At 48.4% G+C, this 21,619-nt stretch overlaps 2 protein-coding genes across 2 annotated transcripts in view; one reads left to right on the top strand and one right to left on the bottom strand.

Moving 5' to 3' along the window:
* Nucleotides 1-33: 33 nt before the first annotated feature.
* On the bottom strand, nucleotides 34-9,149 carry LOC144149584 (MAD2L1-binding protein). Its single transcript, XM_077681222.1, has 3 exons — nucleotides 8,819-9,149; nucleotides 7,739-7,852; nucleotides 34-6,054 (listed from the first exon to the last, which is right to left on the bottom strand). The coding sequence occupies exons 1-3, from the start codon at nucleotides 9,029-9,031 to the stop codon at nucleotides 5,539-5,541; spliced, it is 843 nt and encodes a 280-aa protein (XP_077537348.1). The 5' UTR covers nucleotides 9,032-9,149; the 3' UTR covers nucleotides 34-5,538.
* Nucleotides 9,150-9,851: 702 nt separating this feature from the next.
* The window catches only part of LOC144149890 (inactive tyrosine-protein kinase 7-like), a 183,753-nt gene continuing 171,985 nt past the window's right edge, over nucleotides 9,852-21,619 (top strand). The window contains exon 1 of the mRNA XM_077681619.1: nucleotides 9,852-10,147. Coding sequence (XP_077537745.1) covers nucleotides 10,090-10,147 — 58 coding nt within the window. The 5' untranslated portion in view covers nucleotides 9,852-10,089. The remainder of the gene's footprint in view (nucleotides 10,148-21,619) is intronic.

Genomic DNA, 21,619 nt, shown 5'->3' with positions numbered 1-21,619 from the left:
AGGGTTTTGTGTCCCAGTGCATAGAGCGAGTTTGTTTCAAAGTGATTCAGACAGTGAAAAGAATCTCGTGTACACCACAATCTGTCCACAATGATAAGCGTCATAAATTTGAAAGCCATGCACCGCGTGACTTGTTCCGATACACACCCACTACCTTCTACAGAGGCACATAATTTCTGAATTTCAAAAAAAAAAGGCAATTTCTATTGCACCACTAAAGTGCTTTCACTGAAAGCTTTAAAATGAACACACGATATAAGTTTCGTCAGAGCTTGCAACACTGCTTAACAAGTTTGTAGACATCTCTTGTACTTCTGCCAGTAAATACTGTTGTGCACTAATAAATTGAGCAGATTTTACAGTCTGAGGGTATGAAAAAATGTAGCCACATGCCAAAACAGGCTACGCTAGGCACTTGCGTGGCAGGGATGAATGGTATCATGCAAGGATTACCGTAATTACCCGATTCTAACGCGCACCCGATTTTTCTGGCAAAAAAACCGAAAAAATTTGCACCTCCGATTGTAACGCACACGGAACTTTGTGAGCAAGAAAAACGAATGCGAGAGAAACGGGCGATTTATTTCTCGAAATAATCTCGCTCATCTCACTCCTCGTCGCTCTCCGCTGACCACAACATCTCGTTCTTGGTGCCATCAAGCGCGTTCGCGATGCCACACTTCATAACGAACGTTCAACCATGATCGATGGGATCGTGGCCCACGCCTCGCACGCCCATCCTGCGAACTTCTCCAGAGGCGCACGCTTCAGCCGACCGCTCGTTTTGAACGCGTGAGAGCCGCTGCCGCCATTGCCATTATCAAGCGCGCAAGTGGAACGATTTGACGATTTGTGTGAACGCCGATAGAAAAGCCTAGGCGCCTATGCTATAGTGCCTAGAATATTCTAGGCACTATACCTATGCTTCCTGCGTCTGAAAAATCGTTGCTAAAAGCTTTGGCGCCTGCTTGAGATGGCGATGAAAATGGGCGGGACGAAATTTCCGTTGTTTCGGCAGTTTCGGTTTCGTATCCGATTCTAACGCGCATGCGATTTTTCGACCTATTTTTCCGAAAAAAAAGTGCGCGTTAGGATCGGGTAATTACGGTACAACGAAATTCTGCCCAACAATGCTGCAAGTAATGGCACTCTACCAATGGGTGATGATGAGTTGATCATTTGGCACGTAAGTCTCCGACAAACCCTGCTCCGTTTCCAAAATGTATTTGTGGGAAACCAACTTGAGAGAGTAATAGGAAATGGGGGGTGGATGGCATTTGCTCTTTTAAAATCTGGGGAAAAAAAAAAGTACGACGATGTCGGTAAAACAACATAGCCTTGCTAACGCAAAGCAAGACCTGGAATGCAGGCATACAGATGCAATCTTGATCAAAAGAGCATCAGGACACTAAAAACAAGTGGCAGTTTTCGTTCGCTCAAAGTCCTCTCCCATCTTTCGCTTGTTTGCCCTTTTGCAAGGCATTATTATAACATGCGACCAGAACACTGCTGCCGTACAGTTTGGAAAGCCTGCTAAGTGAATAGCAAGAGTACTTTGTTCTTTTGCAAAAACAGCACCAGGGTGTTTGTTTACACCCCATTCCTGGACGACTCCGATTTTCACTCGTGCATAATGAAGGGGGGGGACGATGAGGTTCAAACGGCGCATGCAACAGCCAATGAACATATCTATACCAGAACGAAATAAAATGAAGGAACAAGAAGAGAGAAGGAACCACAATCAAAACAATACTGAAGGCGCAGTAGCTCGGAACAGCACCAAAGATATATCTGCACCATTCTCGACAGTGCCTGTAAAAACCCTTGGTAAATCACAGTCCTAACACTGCACATGCAAATGTGTAAAGAACGTATGTTAATTTGGAAATATTCAACGGTGTCAGAGGCAAATTTGCAACGTCGACACGTTGGCAGTGTGAACTCATTTGCAGGGATTGTTCTTATAGTGACACTAGTTCTTACAATGCAATAGAAGGCGAGATTTTTTTTGTTCATGCATTCTTAAATGAGCAGTTACACGATGGTCTACATTGGTGGGGACAGTCACCAATGTGAGCAACTCTATTAAAGGCACACAATTGACTTTTCCACTGCCCCTAAAAGGACAGTCGCGCTCACTTGAATTGAGTTCAAAGTGGACGACGAAAACAGTATGACACATGCTTGACATGCTGCATAAAAAAAAAAAAAAATTCTAGAAGGAGGGTACCCTTGCAGTGTTCGACAGGTTCGATCATACTTAACAAACGTATCCCATAAGCAGCATCATGAGTTTGTTCATTTGAGGCACAAATACTAACCACAGGAAAATGAGTGTGCACTCTCCTTCAACTGCAAGCCTGTGACCACACCTGCAAGACGTTCTTTCTCAAAATGCTCACATGGGTGGCAATCCATGCAAGTTTGTAGCACACAGTCTGGAGCAATGATTGACAGCTTACCTACTCGACAAGTACACCCAACGTGGAACCTGGCAGTGAGAGTAGCTAGGGTGGAATGTGGTGGCTGTCTTCTAAGCAAGACATAGCACGCACCTAAGCTCACTTAAATACGAGTCAAAGCGGCAACACCTTCGGCGGGGCTAGCACGTGAATGCAAGTTTTTGTTTTCTTCCCTAAAATTGTCCAAACAATCAGAAGTCATTGCGGGGGAAGGGGCGCGGGCTTTGAAAAGAAAAAAATTAACATTTGATTTACTGCTGCGAGAGTTACTGCAGTGTGTTACAATGAAACACGCACCTCCTACACACCACAATTTGTTCTAAACACTGCATGCAACTTTTTACCTCCTAAAAGTTTCTGAAGAGTGCTGGAGTTGCAAATTCTCATGCAGCTGTTACCGTGAAACAAAAATCAAGCAGTGCAAGAAGGCTTATAGCCTTCTTGCATAGCCTTCTTGCTTATAGCTCATGCTGCAAGAAGACTTCTAGCTCACCAAGCTCAACACGTTACACAGCTTCACAGTTCAGAGTCCGGAGCAAGAACATTTTTAGCGGGAAAAACCGCTGCCAGCTTAACTGCGAGTTAACAAGTAGGTAACTTAAAAAAATAAAATGCAATGCATTGCTGCACTTCAACAAAGGGAGAAACAGTGGCACTGCTTAGAACGATGTAACACAACGTGTTTAGGTAGAAAAAAAAAACTTTTGTCGACACTTTTCTTTACTGCGTCAGCGCAGTGCAGACGAACCCACATAATTTAGTACTTGATTAGTACTTGGTGATGATATCCTAGAGCTTTGATCTGCATAGAAAAAAAAAATACGTGATTTGCATCTGCTGCCCCGATTAGAGTATTGACGTCGCACTGGTTATCAATGTGTTTTCACGTCATCTCAACCCTCATATATTTAACTTTCGCCCGCATCATGGTTACTATCGACTTTTTGGTCACTCCCGCATAGACTGTACAGGTTAAGCACGTTGGTAATGCACCAACATTAGCTGTGCAAACTTGCCAGCCTGTCCCTCATATGCCGAAGCCAGCTATTTAGCGAGGAGCATGGCACGAAAGAAGCTACACTTCCGAATGGACTTTTCTCATCACAAGCAGCACAGAAATCGGGTGCAGGAAATGCAGAGCACGGGCTACACATTCTAAACTTCAGTCTGGTATAGTAGTTGGACAGTATTGAAAATGAGTCGAGTGCGCCTTCAATGCTCAGTATATTTTTATACCACATCAGCAAGCTGCTGAGATCTTCCGTGCAGTTTCTCATTTACTGAATGCCTGCACTAGAAGAAATGAAATCATAGTTGAGTGCTTGTAATCGTTGGATGTTTGCTTCTAGCAGACATCTTTTTTTTCTCTTCTGCAACAAGAAAAGAGCTCGCATTCAGATAGCTCGAATTAGGCCATATCTGTGCTTTGTGTGACCAGTGCTCAAAAAGCTAGCAGTACCACAGGGAACCTAAACAAAAAGAGAGCAGGCCAAGACCACGTAAAGAGCCCGCACGTGTAACCAGCATGATTTAGCCACCACGTGATAACGTCATTCATTAGTCGGGAAAGGCCAAGTTCTTGCGCTCCTAAAATGCTCTTGCTCTGCACTCAGAGTTGGAAATGAAAAATGAGCGGTATAAATGTCACCCGGCAACTATGAAGCGTGCACATTTGTAACTTTTCAAGCAAAAGTAGAAGTGTGAGACAATCGTATCGCAGTGCATTGATTTTCAATGCAAAAGCATTAAATTGGCCATTGAGCGGAAAAGCCAGCGTCAGTGCCACCATCCGTAACAGCGAAACAGCTCCTAAACCATGCGCCTTCAAAGTGACCCAAGCACGAGGGATTCCACAGCACGTGCCTAAGCTCATCAGTAGGGAGAGGTGGCTGTGCGTACCAGCACATTCCAGATGAAGTAAGACAGCAAAAGAAGGTAGCCAAGCGAGCGAACGGACAGGCGATGATATCCACCACAGTCCCATTACGTGGCGGCAGGAATAAGCGTAAGCGCAAGAGGTAAGAGGCAGATGGAAGTAATTTGAAAGCATGCAGGCAGAAGCAGGTCGCAAAACAAATCACCTCAAGCGAAAAGAGGACAAAGCCCTTGGAGAACACACGGCAGAAGCAAAGCGTCTCAGGCATTCAACCGAACAACAATGCTTTTGCATTCAGAAGTGTTAAGTGCTTAGGCGTCCTTGGGCTGTTTACAGCTTATAGCAGCAACGATATCAAGATGCACCTGCTCGGGACTTTTTGTTAGTATGCAAAAACTAATTAGACTTCCAGGGAAAAAAAAAAAGTTACCTGCATTTAGAACAAATTGCTGCGCGTGAAACTCAAGTTAATTTTATCCAAATGCTGGATCGGAGGGAAAGCAACCTTGGTGTCAACAACTTAAACAAGTAATTTTTGTTTTCAACAAGGACCTACTTACAGGCGCCAATAAAGGGCCTGGTGCAATGCATTCACGTGATCACAAGCCCTACCTCGGTGCGCCACTCAACTGCAACTGCGAGGGATGTTTGTGAAGTGCGTTTACAATACTGCAAATTTAAGACAGGCATACATAACAGGCATCGAAATGAGTGGAGGGCCAGATAACTTTGGCGGTACAGTACAAGAATTTCGTTCTCTGTAGTACAGTGGGAATCACTTGGCCGTCTGGGCGAAAATGGCTGTGTGTTTAGGGAAAGTCAAAGCACCAGCAGTGGCCAAAGGTATGCCATGAAAAAAAAAAAAGAGTCATACAGAGCTAATGGCTGCACATGGCGACAAAGTGACAGCTTATGATCAGAACCGTCTTTGCATAAAAATCCTTTGCATTGTGTGCCTTCAAAGTGCTTGAGTGGTTGTTACTGAACTTTTCCCAAACATGCAGCCATTTTGGCTTAGATGCCCAGTGGTGGTTTTCTGTACTACACAGAATGTGGTTTTGATATTCCGCTAAAACTAGAGATAGTGCATGTTCATTTTGAAGCCTATTGTGTGCACCTGCTGTAATCTTATCACATCGACAAAAAAACTTCACAAACGCCCCTCGTACCTATTCCCCCACCCCACCCCCTCTTTTGCGGTTAGCTAAAGGGAGACTCGACGGCACTGCCAGACGGCTCCTTCACAAACGTGTTTGCGGCCACCGCGAGGAAGGCAGGCTTGCACTGTGCCCACACAAACTCCCCTTCAGCGACAAGCTCACCCACTGCCCCTTCTTCCCCGTTGAGGACGACGTCGTCGTCCGCCGAGTCGGACCAGACGTCCAGGCAGCCGTCGTGCCGGCAGGGGGGCAGGCTGAGGTCGAGGGTCGTCAGGCTGCCCTTGCCGGGGACGTCGAAGCCCAGCTTGACGTCCATGAGGTCCCTCACCACGTCCTCCCTCCGTAGCAGGAGGAAGGTGGTCAGCTTGGAGACGGAGGCCGCCGCCGCCGTCTTGCGGAGAGGGTCGGCGCGGAGGAACGCCTCGAGCACGTCCAGCATGCAGCGGCGGAAGCCAGCAGCGGTACCACAGTCCGGGCACCCGCGCCTTCGCTGGGGGACGCGGATCAGGTAGCTCTCAACGGGCGACAGCACTGTGGCGCCAAACAGCAGCAGGACCTGAGTGTGGCAGACACGTCAATGGTCTTAATACACACACAGTTAGCTTTAATAATTGTAACCCAGACAAGGGTCAACAAAAATCCAGCCATTAGCCAAGACAATCCAGACTGGAGCCAATAAAATGCAGCAGTATACACACAGTTAGCTTTAATAATTGTAATCCAAACAAGGGTCAACAAAACCCAGCTATCAGCCAAGACAATCCAGATTGCAGCCAATAAAATCCAGCAGTACACGCACAATTAGCTTTAATAATTTTAATCCAGACAAGGGTCAGCAAAATCCAGCTATCAGCCAAGACAATCCAGACTGAAGCCAATGAAATCCAGAAGGGCTACTGCGATCTAAGCACGAGTCAACATGACCCAGGTGCCAGCCAAGACGATCCACCGAATTTACTTTTGACAGGGGCCCAAAATTTTGCCGCAGCGTGTGTTCGTTTTCCACTTCTGTCAGAGAAAAGGCCGCCATGGCCGGGATCAAACACATGTCCTCGTGCTTGACGATGGAACACATCAGAAACCCTGAACCAAAGTAGCAGTCGACTTCTGATCTTGAGAGAGCAGTGGCCCAAAGGTATTTGGAGGGGTGTTCACTACACATGCACTGTTGACTGCAAGATAAGTTTAATTTTTTTTGCAGGATGTTTGGCTGTCAGTACTGAAGGCTATGTCACGGGGTGAGTCATTTCCGAAGATTTGTGGTTGATCAATGAGCGAGATCAGCATCGTGAAGCTCGGCTGCTAATTTGCGATACAGGATGAAGTTCGTTGAGGCAATTTGGAGACTGAGGGTTCCTATCATGGAGGGGAGAAAAGCTTAGCAGAGGCCCTGAAGTCACGTTTCGTGAAGGCTCCCGTATTTTTGAAGGTCGTGCTTTTTTGCTTGTGTTTTGTATGCATGCACGCCTACATGCTTCATCCCCGCCTTGTGACCACGGGCTATCAGCTGAGCTGCGCAGTGAAGCAGTGCCTTGGAGGGCAGGCCTTTGCTGCCATTGCTGGGACACGGCTGCCGGTTACCTTCTAGGAGTGTGAAAATACCCCATTGAATTAATGCTTACAGCGCGAACAATTAGACAAAGGACGAAAGGGAGTTGCTACATGGTCAAGCGCTGACTTCCAACTGACGATTTATTTCGGAAAACACGAATATATAAGTACAATATCCGGGTTGCGTGAAAAACATGGGAACCAGACAGGCACTGCGCATAACAATGATAACTACCGTACCTATACAAAAACAGCAACTAAAAGGCCGTGATTTAGCGCGTGGGGAGCACTGCTGTGGGGAACAGATAACCCAGTTCTTTCTGTGAAAGACTGAGGGACGGCATACCGATACATGCATGCGTCGCCAAGACGTGCCACTTCGGCAGCTTCTACTATCTCTCTACTATCTACTATCACTCTCTTTTGTCCTCTGTCTAATTGTTCGTGCTGTAAGCATTAATTCAGCAGGGTACCAACTTGCCCAAACTCTCACATTAATTAGTGAAGATACCCTGCGACTTCCTTCACACTTCTCCTATGTGCCGGTGGTAACCGGCGCCTCTTGTAAGCTTTCTTTTTTCCATGGTAAGGATAAAAGCCACAAAGAGGCAGAGGCGAGACATTATGCGGGAGACTCAAAGGTACGTTGTGCAACTCACTATATTACCACAACTAAATACGACACACACCTGGGAGATGCGGCGCTTTCGGATGAGGTCCTGGGAAACGCTGAAGATGGCGTCCATGCCCTGTAGGCTGGTGATGGCCTTGCGCTGCTTGGCCAGGAGGAACGGGTTGGGGGCCTGGAAGAGGGAGAAGACGGGTAGTTTATTTACAGCATTAACCGGGCCGGTTATGAAGCAACTACAAAGCAATGCCAGTGCCAAGGGAAACTTCAACGGGGCACAGAACACACGGTGCACTTCGAAAAAAGAATGCCGCATCAACCTAAGCATCAAAGGGCAACGAAAAAAGTCACAAAGATACTTCACTTCATAAGTCAATATTGAGGAAGAAGCTAGAAATAAAAGAAAGAGGTCACTTTATTGAGTGCGCAAAAAATGTCAAGGGTCTTTCAATTGGTTTATCTAATCCAACACGAAAGCGAAAGATGATTAGTTATCGCCCGAGCCGTCGACAACTCAAAATAGTCTCCTTGGCGAGTTATTTTGTGCAAGGAAACCCGACTCGAATCGTCACGTGGCGGTCAAATAGCACGCAAGAAGGAATTTAGGACGAAGTTATGGCCACCAGGCGAAGTACTAATGATCTCGTAAGTGCCACGAGTCGCGCCGTCAGTCCGAGCGCGTGGAATAAGCGCAGTTAATCACGGTGACCGCGTTACCGCCACATGCCGCAACACGTTCAGGCAATGAGGTTGCAATCCCCCCCCCCCCCCCCCCCCCCCCCCCGAAACATCTAGCTCGACAGCTTTCCCGACGACATGCGCGCAGGTTGGGCAGGTAGTTCGGACACTGAGCTAGCGACACTCTTAAAACAAAACCGCCAGGGAAAATACAAAACATTGCCGAGTGTTCACCACCCGCAAAAAGTTCAACGCCCCGACAGATGTTGACGCCGAAATCAAACGGCGAGCGATTAAAAAAAAAAAAAAAGAAAGAGAAAAGTTTAGATCATTAGCTACTCGCGCGTTTTCTTTCATCTGATCAATGCGCGACACTGACGGCTTTACAGACTCCACCTGTAGCACGTTTCAGGAGCGCTGTGCGCCAACCACGCGCGCTGGAGTTTGAAATCCGGCCACTCACCTTTTTTTGGGTGCTCTGACTTTGCGCAACGTCCTCGACATGCCGTTTGAGGTCGTCGTAGGGCATCGGCAGCTGCTCCCGTTCGTAGAGTACGTACTTTATGATCTCCACAACCAGCTTTCCCAGCTTATCCGGCAGAATGGTGCGCGTAAACGACAAATTTATGTCCAGGTGGTCTCTGCGACTGCCCGGAGGCTTCCTGCACGCCGCCATCTTTAAAACTGACGCCTTCGACGTCACAACAAGTTGTCATGGAAATTAAATCCCAAAACCACCGCGTTTACTCATCACTCAAATTATTTGTTTCTTTTTGCTACAAAAAGTTGATTGACATTTTAATCCGCTGTTCGTTGAATTTGTTTCACAATATTTATATTATTTTTTTCTTCGCGCCCGCCTTTGTCTTTCGTCGTCTGCTATGCCGGAGCAGACGCCCACGGACCGGTGATGCGTCCGTGTAGTTGGAAACGCTCACTGACCGAGACTGGGGGTCAAGAAACCAAACCTGCTTAATGGCACAGCGGAGGCGTTTGAGGTTCATCGGCGGTTCTACGAACCGTTCGCTTCGTCGAACTCTTTCGCCCCGGCCAAACTTGTTCTTTCAGTCCGGCCGGCCCCCGAGCGCGGATCAGAAAAGGGTGCAGACATTTCGAAATCTGTTCGTAGACCGTGAGGTGCTCCATTTATACGGTTGAAGAACTGTCGGAAACACCGCCACTATGGTTTAGGTGCTTCAGTCGTCGGATTACGGTCCGACGGACGATGACGTTTTTAGTGTTAGCGTTAGAGAACGGAGGTGGGGCAAGCCGGAGAATTGTGGTTGTTTTAAAGAGCACGGATTCTCTTCTTCTTTTCCGCTTTTGAGGACATTGACTGACCGCCAATGCCCCGGTATTGATCAGTCGTTACGATGGCATAAAAGCTTCGCCTGCCGTGTTCCCACGGGCTTCCCGCGTTCCGAGTTCTAGTTTTCGCTAACGACGCGAAGTGGCGCCAGGGTCAGCGGAGGCGCGTCCGCTCTCGCCTTCTGAACGAGCGAGCGGCCCAGCCCGACCCGTAGCGTGCGGCGGAGAGCTTTGTTGCGAGTGCAGTGGCCGGAGCGGAGTCCGTGCGCTTTGTGCGGTTGCGAAGAGGCGCTGGTGGTGCCACGACGGGCGTCGATGTCTACGACGCCGTGGTGCGCGGTTTGAACACGGAGCGCGTCGTTTTGCCGGCGTCCAGTGTTTGTGTGTGCGCGCGACTTCGGCCGACCGAAAGAAGCGCGTGGCATCATGGATTTCCAGTTGGGATTGACGACGCTGACGGCTCCCCGTAGTGAAACAGCAACCGGTGAGTTGTGTTCCTCGGCCGGTCGCCGTCGTGTAACCTGATTGCGGCTACTGCTCGTTAATGCAAGGTTTCTCCGATCCCCCCTTATTTATTTTTGGGTTTCAAGCGAACGCGATGTTCCTGTTTGACAGCGCCTGACAGGCCGCGAGAGGCCGGCGAGACGCTGCGCGAACCGCGCGAGCGAGAGAGAGCGTCGTTAGCTGGAAGTTACCGCCGGGAGAAACGCAGACAGACTTCCGACCCTCTTGGCGACCGTGAACTTGCGGACGTCTCGGCGTCTCGCGGGGTTTCCACGACTCTTGTGTCTCGTCGGCTTCTCTTTTTTTCTCTGAGGGAGCTGTTGGCAAAGGAAGTGAACTTTAAAGCCGGCGCGAACACAAATGTTTACCGCGATGATTCGGATTGAGGCGGTGGGATCTGCAGCGAAGTTCTTCCGGTTGTTTGACAGATTTGGGTTGACAAACCTAATAGCCTCTTCGCCTCTCTGTCCGCCTGGTAACTTCAGTCGAAGCTTCACAAATAAAAAGCAACCGAGACACGACTAGTACTTGCGGAACTACACTGCTACAGCCAGCGCAGTTTAAGTGCACCCAAGCCGTGTAGAATGCCTTCGCGCGACATGTCGAGATCAGATATGCTGTCCTCGGGCAGTGAAGAGAACGTTGTTTTGTTGTTTGCCTGAAGTTTCGGAATATGGTCCAGTGGAAGTTTGTTATCGTGCCAACGTAATGATGCACGGACGTTTCACGAATAGGTATCGCAGTTTTGACGCCTAGCGTTTTTTTCCGTCTTGATACTATGACGAAGATGGCTGCGAGATTTTTGTCCAGAGAGGTTAAAATCCTATGGCTACCAGACTCTTGTCTGGCCGCGATGCATTTCTAACTTTTTTTACCTTTCTTTTTTACTTCTGGAAAGATCTCTTAGCACGCCATGGAGACGAGAATTAAGATGCAGTAGCACATACGCGCGACGCGGTTAGATCCTTGCAGGTTTTTGCGAGGCGGTGAAAGAATTTTAAGGCGCGTTTTAAAAGCGACAACGAGGCCCGATTGCGTCTTTTGTGGGGGCAGGGTGGGGGAGAAGTCAAGACGCCGTCATAATCTAACGATACAGCGTGCGAACAAAATTCATGTTCGTTATATCCGATGTTCGTTTTATCGATGTAGACAGGAGATTGTTAAATATGCACACTGAACAAACTGCGCTAGACACCGTGAAAAAGAAGACGCCTCGCCTCCCTCGTGCCCATCATCATCATCATCATTACCACGTTCCATAAAAGCACTCATCAGAACGGGTTTTGGCGGCTCGTCCCTTTTTCCACATTTTTGATGCCGGAACCCGACAGAGCACGAGGATGACCGAAAAAAACTGGCAAAACGACCTCCCAAACCCTGCTACTAACCGCAAAAACTAACCGTAAATCGTCCCCATACATGCCAACGCTGCCGTCACTTCTTTATACAGCTCACGCAGGAACTTTTCGTCCTTTAGAAAACTTTTTTTTTACCTAAGAGGACCCTTTCATTTAGTGTGACTCCTCTGAAGATGCGAAGTTCGCGCTGTACTCGAGTGCCCGACTGGTTCTTTTGGGATGCATCTTCTTGGAAGCAAGCGCACACGATGTCATTCCCTTTCGTCTTCGTCCTGTATCTAGCGCCGTGTCTCACTGGAGCAAATTGTCAGTGGGAATGGGCAGTCGTCAATCAAACGTGAAAACCGTCGACTGGAACACTTCCATGAAGAAAAATACAACTTTGTTCGATCTGAAAGAACAAGATTTTGACAACTCCATTCCACCCACAAAATACCTTTTTTTTTTCAAGCGAAAAACGCGTGAAATATGGAACAACTTTCAAATTTGGCGCCATAATTACGTAATATGGGCACGAGTGACTTGTTATGGACCGGTACTGAAACATTTTTATCGGTGTGTTATGTGCGTGCTAGCACGCAAGTAATACGATCAAACGAAACGAGAGGCTGCACTACAACCGCCCATTTATGTTTCTCGGTGGTGACCCCCTATCGCTCCAACAAGATTCTTCGATGTCATAGAAAGATTGCCGGAGAGTTGTTAGGGACTCGCTTCTGTTGAATATGTTTTCTTTACTATCTCGATTAGTTCTTTGAAGTTGGCGACAAAAATAGTGCTGTTATTGGGACAAAACAGCCGTTTTAATGAGCAGACCTTGTATTTCGTCTTCATGGGCTTTGAATGTAGGGTTCAACGCGCCGACGCAACGCAGGCGCTGAGGCGCGCCGTTGTGGAGGGTTCCGGATTCACTTTGACCACCTGGGGATCGTTACCGTGCGCCGGAATCTCGAACACACGGGCGCTTTTGGTTTACGCCTCCGTCAGAAAAGCGGTCGCCGCAGCCGGGAACCAAACCCGCGTCCTCGTGCTCAGCAGCGCAGCGCCTCAGCCACTGGGCAACCGCAGCGGGTTGTCTTCATTGCCGGTGGGGTCATGCCGCTTCTGTAGTGTCTTCTTTCCAGACGTGTGCTGCGAAGCGACCCCGTTAAGCCTCGACCTCACCACTGGGATTGAGGTCCTCTTAGCGAACCTCGCCGAAACAACGCGCATGTGAGATCAACGAGCTTGACCTTATGTCAGGCACGTATGGAACTGGTGGTGTTTGCCTATGTCGAGTTAATTGGAGGATGTTTAGAGCACTTTGTGCATCGTTATGTAAGTGGAACGTGTATGCTGACTGCCGAACATTAGGCGGCGCGTGTAGGAATTACCTCAAACGTTTTATTCTTTGTGTGTGTGTGTGGGGGGGGTTCTTGACTGTTCTGGAGGTTCGACAGTACTGTTTTAGTTTTAACTGCGCAAAACTCTGCGAGATGGAGAAAGTATCGATGGTTAGCGCTAATGAAGAAACTAATGATGCAAGTTGCTGGCGGGATATAATATTGCCTACACTGTTGTTCGTACTTAGAAGGCACATTCTGCTTAAAGCTTGTTTCGTTTTGTCACGCACAGCAAACGTCGCGAGCACGGGGCACAGGACAAGTAATTACGCAGACAGACAGGCCAAATCTTTCCGATTTAAGTAGCCGGAGAAAGGGTATCATCCTTTGAAGGAAAGCCTTTGAACGAAAAAATCATACTTTGAAGGAAAAAAGTCAGCTTTAACATGAATACCCCAAAAAGTGAAGAGGGGAGCACAGCCCCGCCGGTAGTCTAGTGGTCATCGCACGAGACGCGTATTCTGGAGGTCGTGGGTTTGGATTCCACCCGGCGGGCATGTTTTTGTAGACTGTCCTTCTTTCTTTCTTTCTTTCTTTCTTTCTTTCAAAAAGTATATCAGCCTCAACCAGAATAAAATGTCCTACCACATTTTCCGCTTTGCTTTCTTTACTGCCTACCCTTAATTCTCTCTCTCTCTCTCTCTCTCTCTCTCTCTCTATATATATATATATATATATATATATATATATATAGTTAAGATAAAATGTTCCTGGCTATAAGCTTAACTATTCGATATAGAAGTCACATTGAAAACCAACGATATTTATTCTGAATATATAAATATAAATATGTGACTTCTCTATCGTATATATATATATTTCACCATTATGTTCCACTCAGGCGGTAATTCGTCAAGCAGGAAACTTCTACAGCTTCGTTGCCAACGTAGCGTTTCATCGTATCTCTAACGGCATTGCCGTGGTCATCGAAAATGAATTATTTAAAGCAACCCTTACTCCTCGTTACGCAACTGCTCAACAGGAAAAACGGCGTTGCACTCCTAGAGGGATCAACTGTGGTTCTCAAACGTGACGAAGAATGGCTTTGACACAACTAGAACAGCCGTTTAGTTATTTTTAAATTGATCTTCTACAATTATACAAGAGATAACCGTATTCGATTCACAATTAAGTAAGAACGATCAATAGGCCAAATACACAAAGCGCGAGAAAATAAGGTAAGTAGAGACAGAGACACGCTAGAAAAACATTAAAAAATAAAAGTTTCCCGACGTTTCCAGAAAAAGGACTTCCTTTCAGAAAGGAAGATATATATATATATATATATATATATATATATATATATATATATATATATATATATATATATATATATATATATATATATATATATATATATATATATACATTCATAATTTCGGCGACAATGGCGGCCACCGAAGCGTGAAACACCAGCGGGGCACGGGGGCGCTGTGGTTTTGCAGTGACGCGCCACGCCGGACGGAGTTGTTAAACGCGAGGAATTTAGTGACCCCGCCGTAGCGGCCACCAATCATGTCGCGGGGCCGCTCCCACGCAAAGCCATAAAGATTATACCGCGGGCCCCCTGCATTCGCGCAGCTTTAATAGTGCACACTTCTGCGGCGCATGCGCTCTTCGCGGGATGCCTCTGTGCTTGTCTCGAACGACACCCTTCCTACAATGCCCTGCGCGTTTTGCGAACACGGTGTGCGCAGCAGATCTTGTATTCTGAGTCCCTGCTAATATTGAGATACATTGGGAGTGAATATAGTTATTGAAACAAAATAAGCAAAAGGTGCACTAGCATGAATGATCTCGCGGGACTTCTTTTTTCTCTGTAGGGTGTTTTTGGGCTCCTCCCAACTTCTCGCCCACACACGCGAGCAGCCATTTATTTTATTTGCCGTTTGTAGTACTTGCCATATATGAGCTAGGAGCGTCCGCTTATCGGCGTTTAAAATCGCCTCCGCCCTCGCCGCGTCTTATCGCACCTACCATTTGTAATGCCGCGATGGCAGATAGATGATGCTCGTGTACGATCGTGCTGATGCCCGGTTCTTTTGAACTTGTACATATTAAATGGCGCGTTAAACGGGACGAAGCAGAGGAGAAGACAAAACACGGTACGCTGTGTTAAGCAACGTACCGTGTTTTGTGTCCGCCGCTTCGTTCCCTTTCATAAGCCGTTTAACCTTCCAATCGCAGAAACAAGATTCTGTGACGTCATAGAGAAATCACCAGACGGTGGTCGGGGAGTCGTCACTGCTTAAATGCTTTCCTTAATTACGGTAATATCTCCGTTATTTGTCTCAAGGTTGCGATAAAAATGGTGTCATTGCCATTAAGAACGACCGCTTTTCTGATGGAGGCGAAAAGCATAATCGCCCGTGTGTACGGGATTTCGGCGCACGTTTAAGATCCCCAGGTGGTCAAAATTAATCCGGAGCCCTCCATTACGGCGCGCCTCATCGTCTGAGTTGCGTCGGCGCGTTAAACCCCACAATCAATCATCATTAAGAACGAATCAAACCTATTTTTTCTTCGTGGCCATTCTGCTCTATTGCGTGAAAAAAAAAAAACTGTGGTTGATTCCTCCGCTATAGGAATCACTAAAACACGAAAGTGAAATCTGCAGCTCAGCACGGTTTGTGGGCCGGAGGCTGTCTTGTGGGTGTGCTTGGAGAGCGACGTCATGCTGGCGGGTCGTTTCGGCAAAGGTTTAACTAGCGTCATTTCCGTGGCGGATATGACGCAATTGAAACCTTGGTGTATCCCGGCATAAAACACTTTCGTGTTAAAATATAAAACACGAAAACGAACAACCCTAATACTAAAGGTTGCTTCCCCGCAAGGAGACCCTGTGTGCAGGCGTGCACCCTTTACAGGCCGCTTGCTTCGTTGTACTGGCGTCACTTTCGTGACGGATATGATGTCAGCGATATCTTCGTGTATCCGGGAATAAAACACTTTCGTGTTAAAAGAGTCCTTGTTGGTATGGAATAGGGACGTCGCCATAAAAATCGCATAAAGAATATAGCCGCCTTGTTGCTCACTTCGCTGGGAATGTCGTTGAAAGACGGTAGTCTTCTGCAGCGCTTGCCACGTAGCTCCGCTCTTCCTTTTCCCGCCCACATCTCACGCCCATGCCCTCCCTTTGGATTCTCCCACGATAGGGGACGGCGGACGTTTCAATTTTCCCGCGTTTTACAGCTCGCGCCATCTGCTGGAACATTTTGTTACTGTTGAAATTGAAACACGGCCACAGGCCCGCGCGAGCTCGTTTTGTATTGTTGGGTGAAACTATTTTTTTAAGAACGCTGCGTGTTCCGCTTGTGCAATCATGTTTTTGTCTCAAATATGCCTGGTGTTTTCTTTTTGCTCAGCATTGTTGACAATTATGAACACTGCCAGCAGATTTTGTAGTTTGCAAATGCCTCGCCTGTATAAACGTCTCGTTCAAGAATTCTTCCAACTTTTGGCCGACGGCTAAATCGAGGAACAGGCGCACAGACAACTGATGAGTGGGAACTGTTGTGACTTTTAGGGGCTAGGGCTGTTGCCGTCTCCTGCCGTCGTCCCCGTAAGCGTCGTCTCATGTAGTCACGGTGATAAAACACAAGGAAAATCGTTGACGCCTCGCGCTAGAGAGCTTCGTGCTTCAAAGACACGAAACTTTTGCAGCAAAGCTGTATATCTCTACCCCCCAACGGTTTCATCTCCATGGGCAAAAACGCCAAGAATACACTTATGCACTGCATGCTCCTCCCTCCCCAGGTTTCACGTTAGTGAGGTTCGCCGGGGATTTTTGCTGTTCTTGTTTCTTCAAAATTACCGCATTTAATTGGCTTTAATACTTGTGAAAATTCCTATCTGGCATTTTATGTTGAGTCCCACGCGTGAACACTGCCGTCTGGACCTATTAGTGTAAGGATCCTTTGGTGCGGTGGACCTTGTTTTTTGTGAACTTCTGTGCTGTTCACTTTCTCGCTTCAGCAGCACATTACTTATATCCTGTGTCCTGTCGACCCGTGTAATAGCGAACTACAGCGGGTCCTAGCTGTAACTAGTTTTAATTCCGTTTATGTTGTGCAGACAGACAGAGCAAAATTTTCTGGTTTAAGATAGCCCAAGACAGAATATCGTCTTTCAGATCACAACTGAGTTCTTATGGATTCCGCTGATGTCATATCGCGTGGCAGCGCAGTCTAGAACGGGTGCATTTCCGCCACTGAGAACCTTGCTTGTGGGGAAGCCGTGGTTTCAAGAGTCGCAAGTGATTCGCACGGAAAAGACGAAGTAATGAAAGGGAAGAAAGAGACGCACGCACAATGCAGCAGTAAATAAAAAAAATTAGGCCTTTTTTTTTCAGAAAGCACTCTGCGCATGCACTACTCTCGCTCCGAGAGACTGATTCGCCGTTATTGGAGGGCAAAGTGTAAACAAAACCACGCCATTATCCAGTTAGAAACGCCTGGCCAGCTAAGTACTGCTCCGTTTTCTGAGCCCTGAAAGCGGCCGACAGGCAGGCGCTACGGCTGCCATCGAAGAAGTTCTCTGCTACCAAGACCATGCGTTGCGCCTGAGACGCTTTCCTCAAGTGCGCAGGGCAGGCCGAAAAAATGTGGCGTGTTCCGCGAAGGGTGGTTCAAGCGGCCGCCGCAGAAGGGCTACGCTACTGGAAAAAGGTCCATTATCGCCAGGGGAATCCACGAGGATGCAGGCGAAAGCGCGTAAGCAGAGTTTAGTGCACCCCGAGGAATTTTTCGCAGTACAGGTGGTTCACGTACCCGGCGCGCAGGGAGTGCAAAGAACGTGCGGTACTGAACACTGCCGAAAAAAAAAAAAAAACTTTTACAGAAATGTTGGGGACAATAGGGATGTGCTTAGACTACAGAACACCACAGTAGTGTCCTTCAAATTCCGCTGGGGTGTGTTGGCTAAGGCTGAAAGTAGGAACGCTGTGTAATGTTGCCCTCTGTACGCTTTCCGCGTACGTGAACGCGGTGGGCTTTGGTAGCGTTGCTTCCGAGTTCCGAGTGGCGGTTGCCTGCCCGCCTTTCGCTTATTCTCGCGCTAGACGGGGCTGTGCGAGGGACCACTTTCCGAGGTAAACGACACCGCCAGTACTGAGAAAAAGAGGCCGCTGATGGTTAATGAGCGGCCGGATTAGTTCCGTGTAGTTAGCTTGACTGCGGCTGCCTCCTCCGACTACGACGGCGACTTTAATTTTCCCCCTGAGCACCGACGCGGGGCGCGTGGTAGCCGTTGCCGCGTGACGAATGGTGCTAGCCGCCGCCGCCGAGACGAGGAGGGGTCGGACGAGAGGGGCGCCGAGGCGGCGACGCTTCATCTCTTCCCCTCGGATTACCTTCTGCCCCGGAGGGAGGGAGGGAGTAGGTGAGGGGGTGCGTTGCTTTTCGGGGCCCCCCAGCTGGTTTCGTGAGGACAGGGGCGTCTGCGAAAAGTTTGCCCCGGAACGAGACGAGCAGTTGTACAGAAGCCGACGTCCTGCCTTACTGGTTGTCGCTATGGCGGAGATACTGAAAGAATCGAACACTCAGCATTGCGGTGCTAACGTATCTGTGGGGTGCGGAATGGAGGTCAAGTTTATACCTGCCTGAATCACTGCAGGTAGACAGTTTGAGGGAAACGGTAACTGGTTTGCGGTGGAGACGAGCAAAAACGCGGTCTGCGAATGCGGATGCAAGGGGGCCTTCACAATCGATTGTGGGGTTCAACTTGAAGCTGAAGCTAATCCTGGGCTACGCGGCGGGCCGTAGTGGGGGGTTGCAAAATCTCGAGACACGGTCGTTTTCGCCTCCATCAGAACGGCGGCCACCGAGGCCGGGATCGAACACGCTTCCTAGGGCTGAGCAACACGGGGGCCTTCACAACCATAATCAGCTTCAGCGCATTATCAATCAGTCGTAGTCCGGAAAAAAAAAAAAAAACTTGGCGTACTTACACAGACAAGATTTCAAAGGGGAAGCGCTTCCTTCAATCGTAAAGATAACAATAGTCATCAGCAGCAACAGCGTGTGACGGGTGTGTTCTTCGTATCTTTTTGTGGATTCCCCCTCCAGTTTGTGGATCTCAAAGCCCCTCCCTCCTGCTCCCCTCATGCACAGGAAAAGAAAAAAAAATGGGGGGGGGGGGGCGCACATTATTCCCATCCCGTTATTTCGGGCTGAATCCCAACGTTGCAGGTATGCGACCATTTTTGCGTAACTCAAGAAAGGTTGTCTTTTAAAAATTGTAGGACGCTCGCAGTCACGCCCAAGACTTGAATGGCGAAGATGTTGCAGCTGGTCATTGACGGGTACAAAGTTGAGTTTTAGTGTCGCGGTTGAGTTCGGCGGCAAAGCATTTCAATGACGTTATGTTGGACAAGGCGAGAGTGAGCTCGTTGTATTGGTCGACGTTTTCGTACTCCACTCTGCAAGAGCGACTTATCGTCTCTAGAGGACGCTTTGCAAGCCGAGGCTCTCGAAGCGCGGCCTGTTCTCCCTCGGCCGTGCGAACTATCCGCGGCCGGGCCACGTGGAACCAATGATCACTGCAACTTCGATATTCAAGTGTGCAGTACAGACCGCATGCGCACGAGGACGAACGAATGAGGGGCGTACGCTGTGACGTGTCTTTGTCGTTCCGAGCAAGCGTTGGCACGGCGAACGCTGGAGCTTTTAAATGCAGAGCATTTCAGTAACTCACGATGTCACCCGCGTTGACATCCGTAGTCGTAGTCCGCACCGCTCCGCCTACACTATAAATAAAAAAATACTATCCGGCGCCTGGTTTCGATCCCTCGACCCTGCGGGCGGAACGCAATGTACATGGTGCTCTACCCACTGCGCCACAAAGCCGACACAGAATGGGACGCTACGAACGCGCCTTATATCCTTGACTCATTCAAGCTACGTCAAGAAGCTGCTGATACAACGCATAAACGTTAACGCAATACACCCACCCCCTATGCGACGCATTTACTCGAGTCCCCCTCGCGGGGAGATGGGCCCAATTTTTTTTGTGGCCAACGGAAACGGCCAAACTTCCTAAGTGGGCTTAGCGAACGTGCGCTCGAGGCACGCGTGGACGAGCGCTCGGAATTTTGTTGGTATTTTTAAAGGCTGCGTCTAGCCTCACGGCAGCCGTGAGAATTACTTCCGGGAAATTCTCACGGCAGTTTCCATAAAAGCTGGCTGGCCTAAAATTTGCTGAGTAATATTACGTCACAACGTAACCTAACGTAGCATAACCTCACCGAAGCTAACGTAACCTAACCCAAGGCGTCATAACCTACCCAAATCCAGCCCAGCAGCAACAAACCTAATCTAACCCAACCCAGCGACACAGAACACAACCTATATTAAACGCAATTCAACCCATTCTAGAAGTCCTGTGCGTCGTTCTCTTGATATAGTAAAAACCAGAGTAAAACCAGAGCATTAACAAAATCACAATGACCTAAAAATTCGGAAAGCTAAAAAAAATAGCGCAAGATGAAGTACTATACCACATCGCTACAGGGACAGCTGCAAACACGGTTTTTTAGGGAATATTTATTCCAACCCATATAATCTCCGGGTAGCGTTCTTAGCCAATGAGAGGCACATGGCCATAGAGCATCTGCAGCATGAGCTGGTGGCGTTGGGTGAAGAACCTTTCCTCATGCGTTGGTCTACTCGCTTCATCAAGGTTGCCAATAACACCGTGCAATGGTGTGTCGTGCCTTATTAATAAGGTGAAACTTGCGTGCTGAAAGGAGTTGTATGTTTGAGGCCAAGGCGCAGTTTAGGCAGCCTGGCTGAGCATGCATCTCTGTACGGACATAGTACGGATGTGTGTGAACTGTGGTGGTTTTTATGTTCACTCCCACGCGTGAACTATGGTGTCTGAGTCTCGTGCCACGGACATAATTGTTAAGGACCTTCGGTGCGGTGTACTAGTTGTTTTGTGAACTTGTGTGATGTTCACTTCCTTTCCTCTGTGGCACATTGCGTAAATCCTGTTCCCTGTCGACCCGTGTAGTAGCTAACTACAGCGGGTCCTAGCTGTAACTTGTTTTTAATAAATTCTCTTTATGTGCGACTGACGGTAATTCTCACGGTTGCCGTGGTAACAGACACCACCATTTTTAAAACTGCGGATACTATATTCAGACGATTTGCTCAACACCTTCGCTGTTAAAAGTGACGAACGAAGCCGGCCTTGGAGGGGCTCGGTTGCGCACGAGACTTACGCGTGCTTGCACGAAGTGGCCTTACACGTGGCGAGGCGGGGGGGCTTGGAGCAGGCAGGCTGCAGAACTCACCTGCTCCGCGTAACACGGCCGAACACCTGCTGCTACCACTCTTAAAAGGAGAGGAAACGAGCGCGCAAATTGCAACACCGTGTCGTCGAGGCGGCTGCGTGTGCTGACCTACCTAATTGGCGCAGGCAGAGTGGCCCGAGTTAGGCGCGGAACGTCATGTTCGTCTGCTGCTGCGCGTCCCTCTGTATACACAATTTTCCATAAGCAGCCGGGAAAGGAGGAAAATACTCTCAAACCAGTTCTCTCGGCGGCCGACCAGTGTTGCCTGTGCGCGCTGGGCTGCTAACATCGCTCGGCGCGGCATGCTCCGCTGCGTATACAGGGGGTATTTGGCACCGCGTGCTTAGTTTCTGCGGAACTTTCAACTGTTTTAGCCAATGCTGCGATGCCGTTCAAGGCGCAAACGTCACTTGGTCAGC

Source organism: Haemaphysalis longicornis, unplaced genomic scaffold, assembly GCF_048455015.1.
Source record: "Haemaphysalis longicornis isolate Haplotype H1 unplaced genomic scaffold, Haemaphysalis longicornis Haplotype H1 scaffold_8, whole genome shotgun sequence".
Taxonomy (NCBI): Eukaryota; Metazoa; Arthropoda; class Arachnida; order Ixodida; family Ixodidae; genus Haemaphysalis; species Haemaphysalis longicornis.
Note: the sequence above shows the minus strand (reverse complement) of the source record. Positions and strands in the feature narration are given on the sequence as shown.

Bases quoted from the DNA above. Each gene is read 5' to 3' on its own strand.
- LOC144149584 (XM_077681222.1), bottom strand. From the start codon at position 9,031: ATGGCGGCGTGCAGGAAGCCTCCGGGCAGTCGCAGAGACCACCTGGAC. The intron at 7,853-8,818 runs GTGAGTGGCCGG...TCCCTCTTCCAG, and splicing joins GTCAGAGCACCCAAAAAAAG to GCCCCCAACCCGTTCCTCCT. The intron at 6,055-7,738 runs GTGTGTGTCGTA...TGCCACACTCAG, and splicing joins GAAAGCGCCGCATCTCCCAG to GTCCTGCTGCTGTTTGGCGC.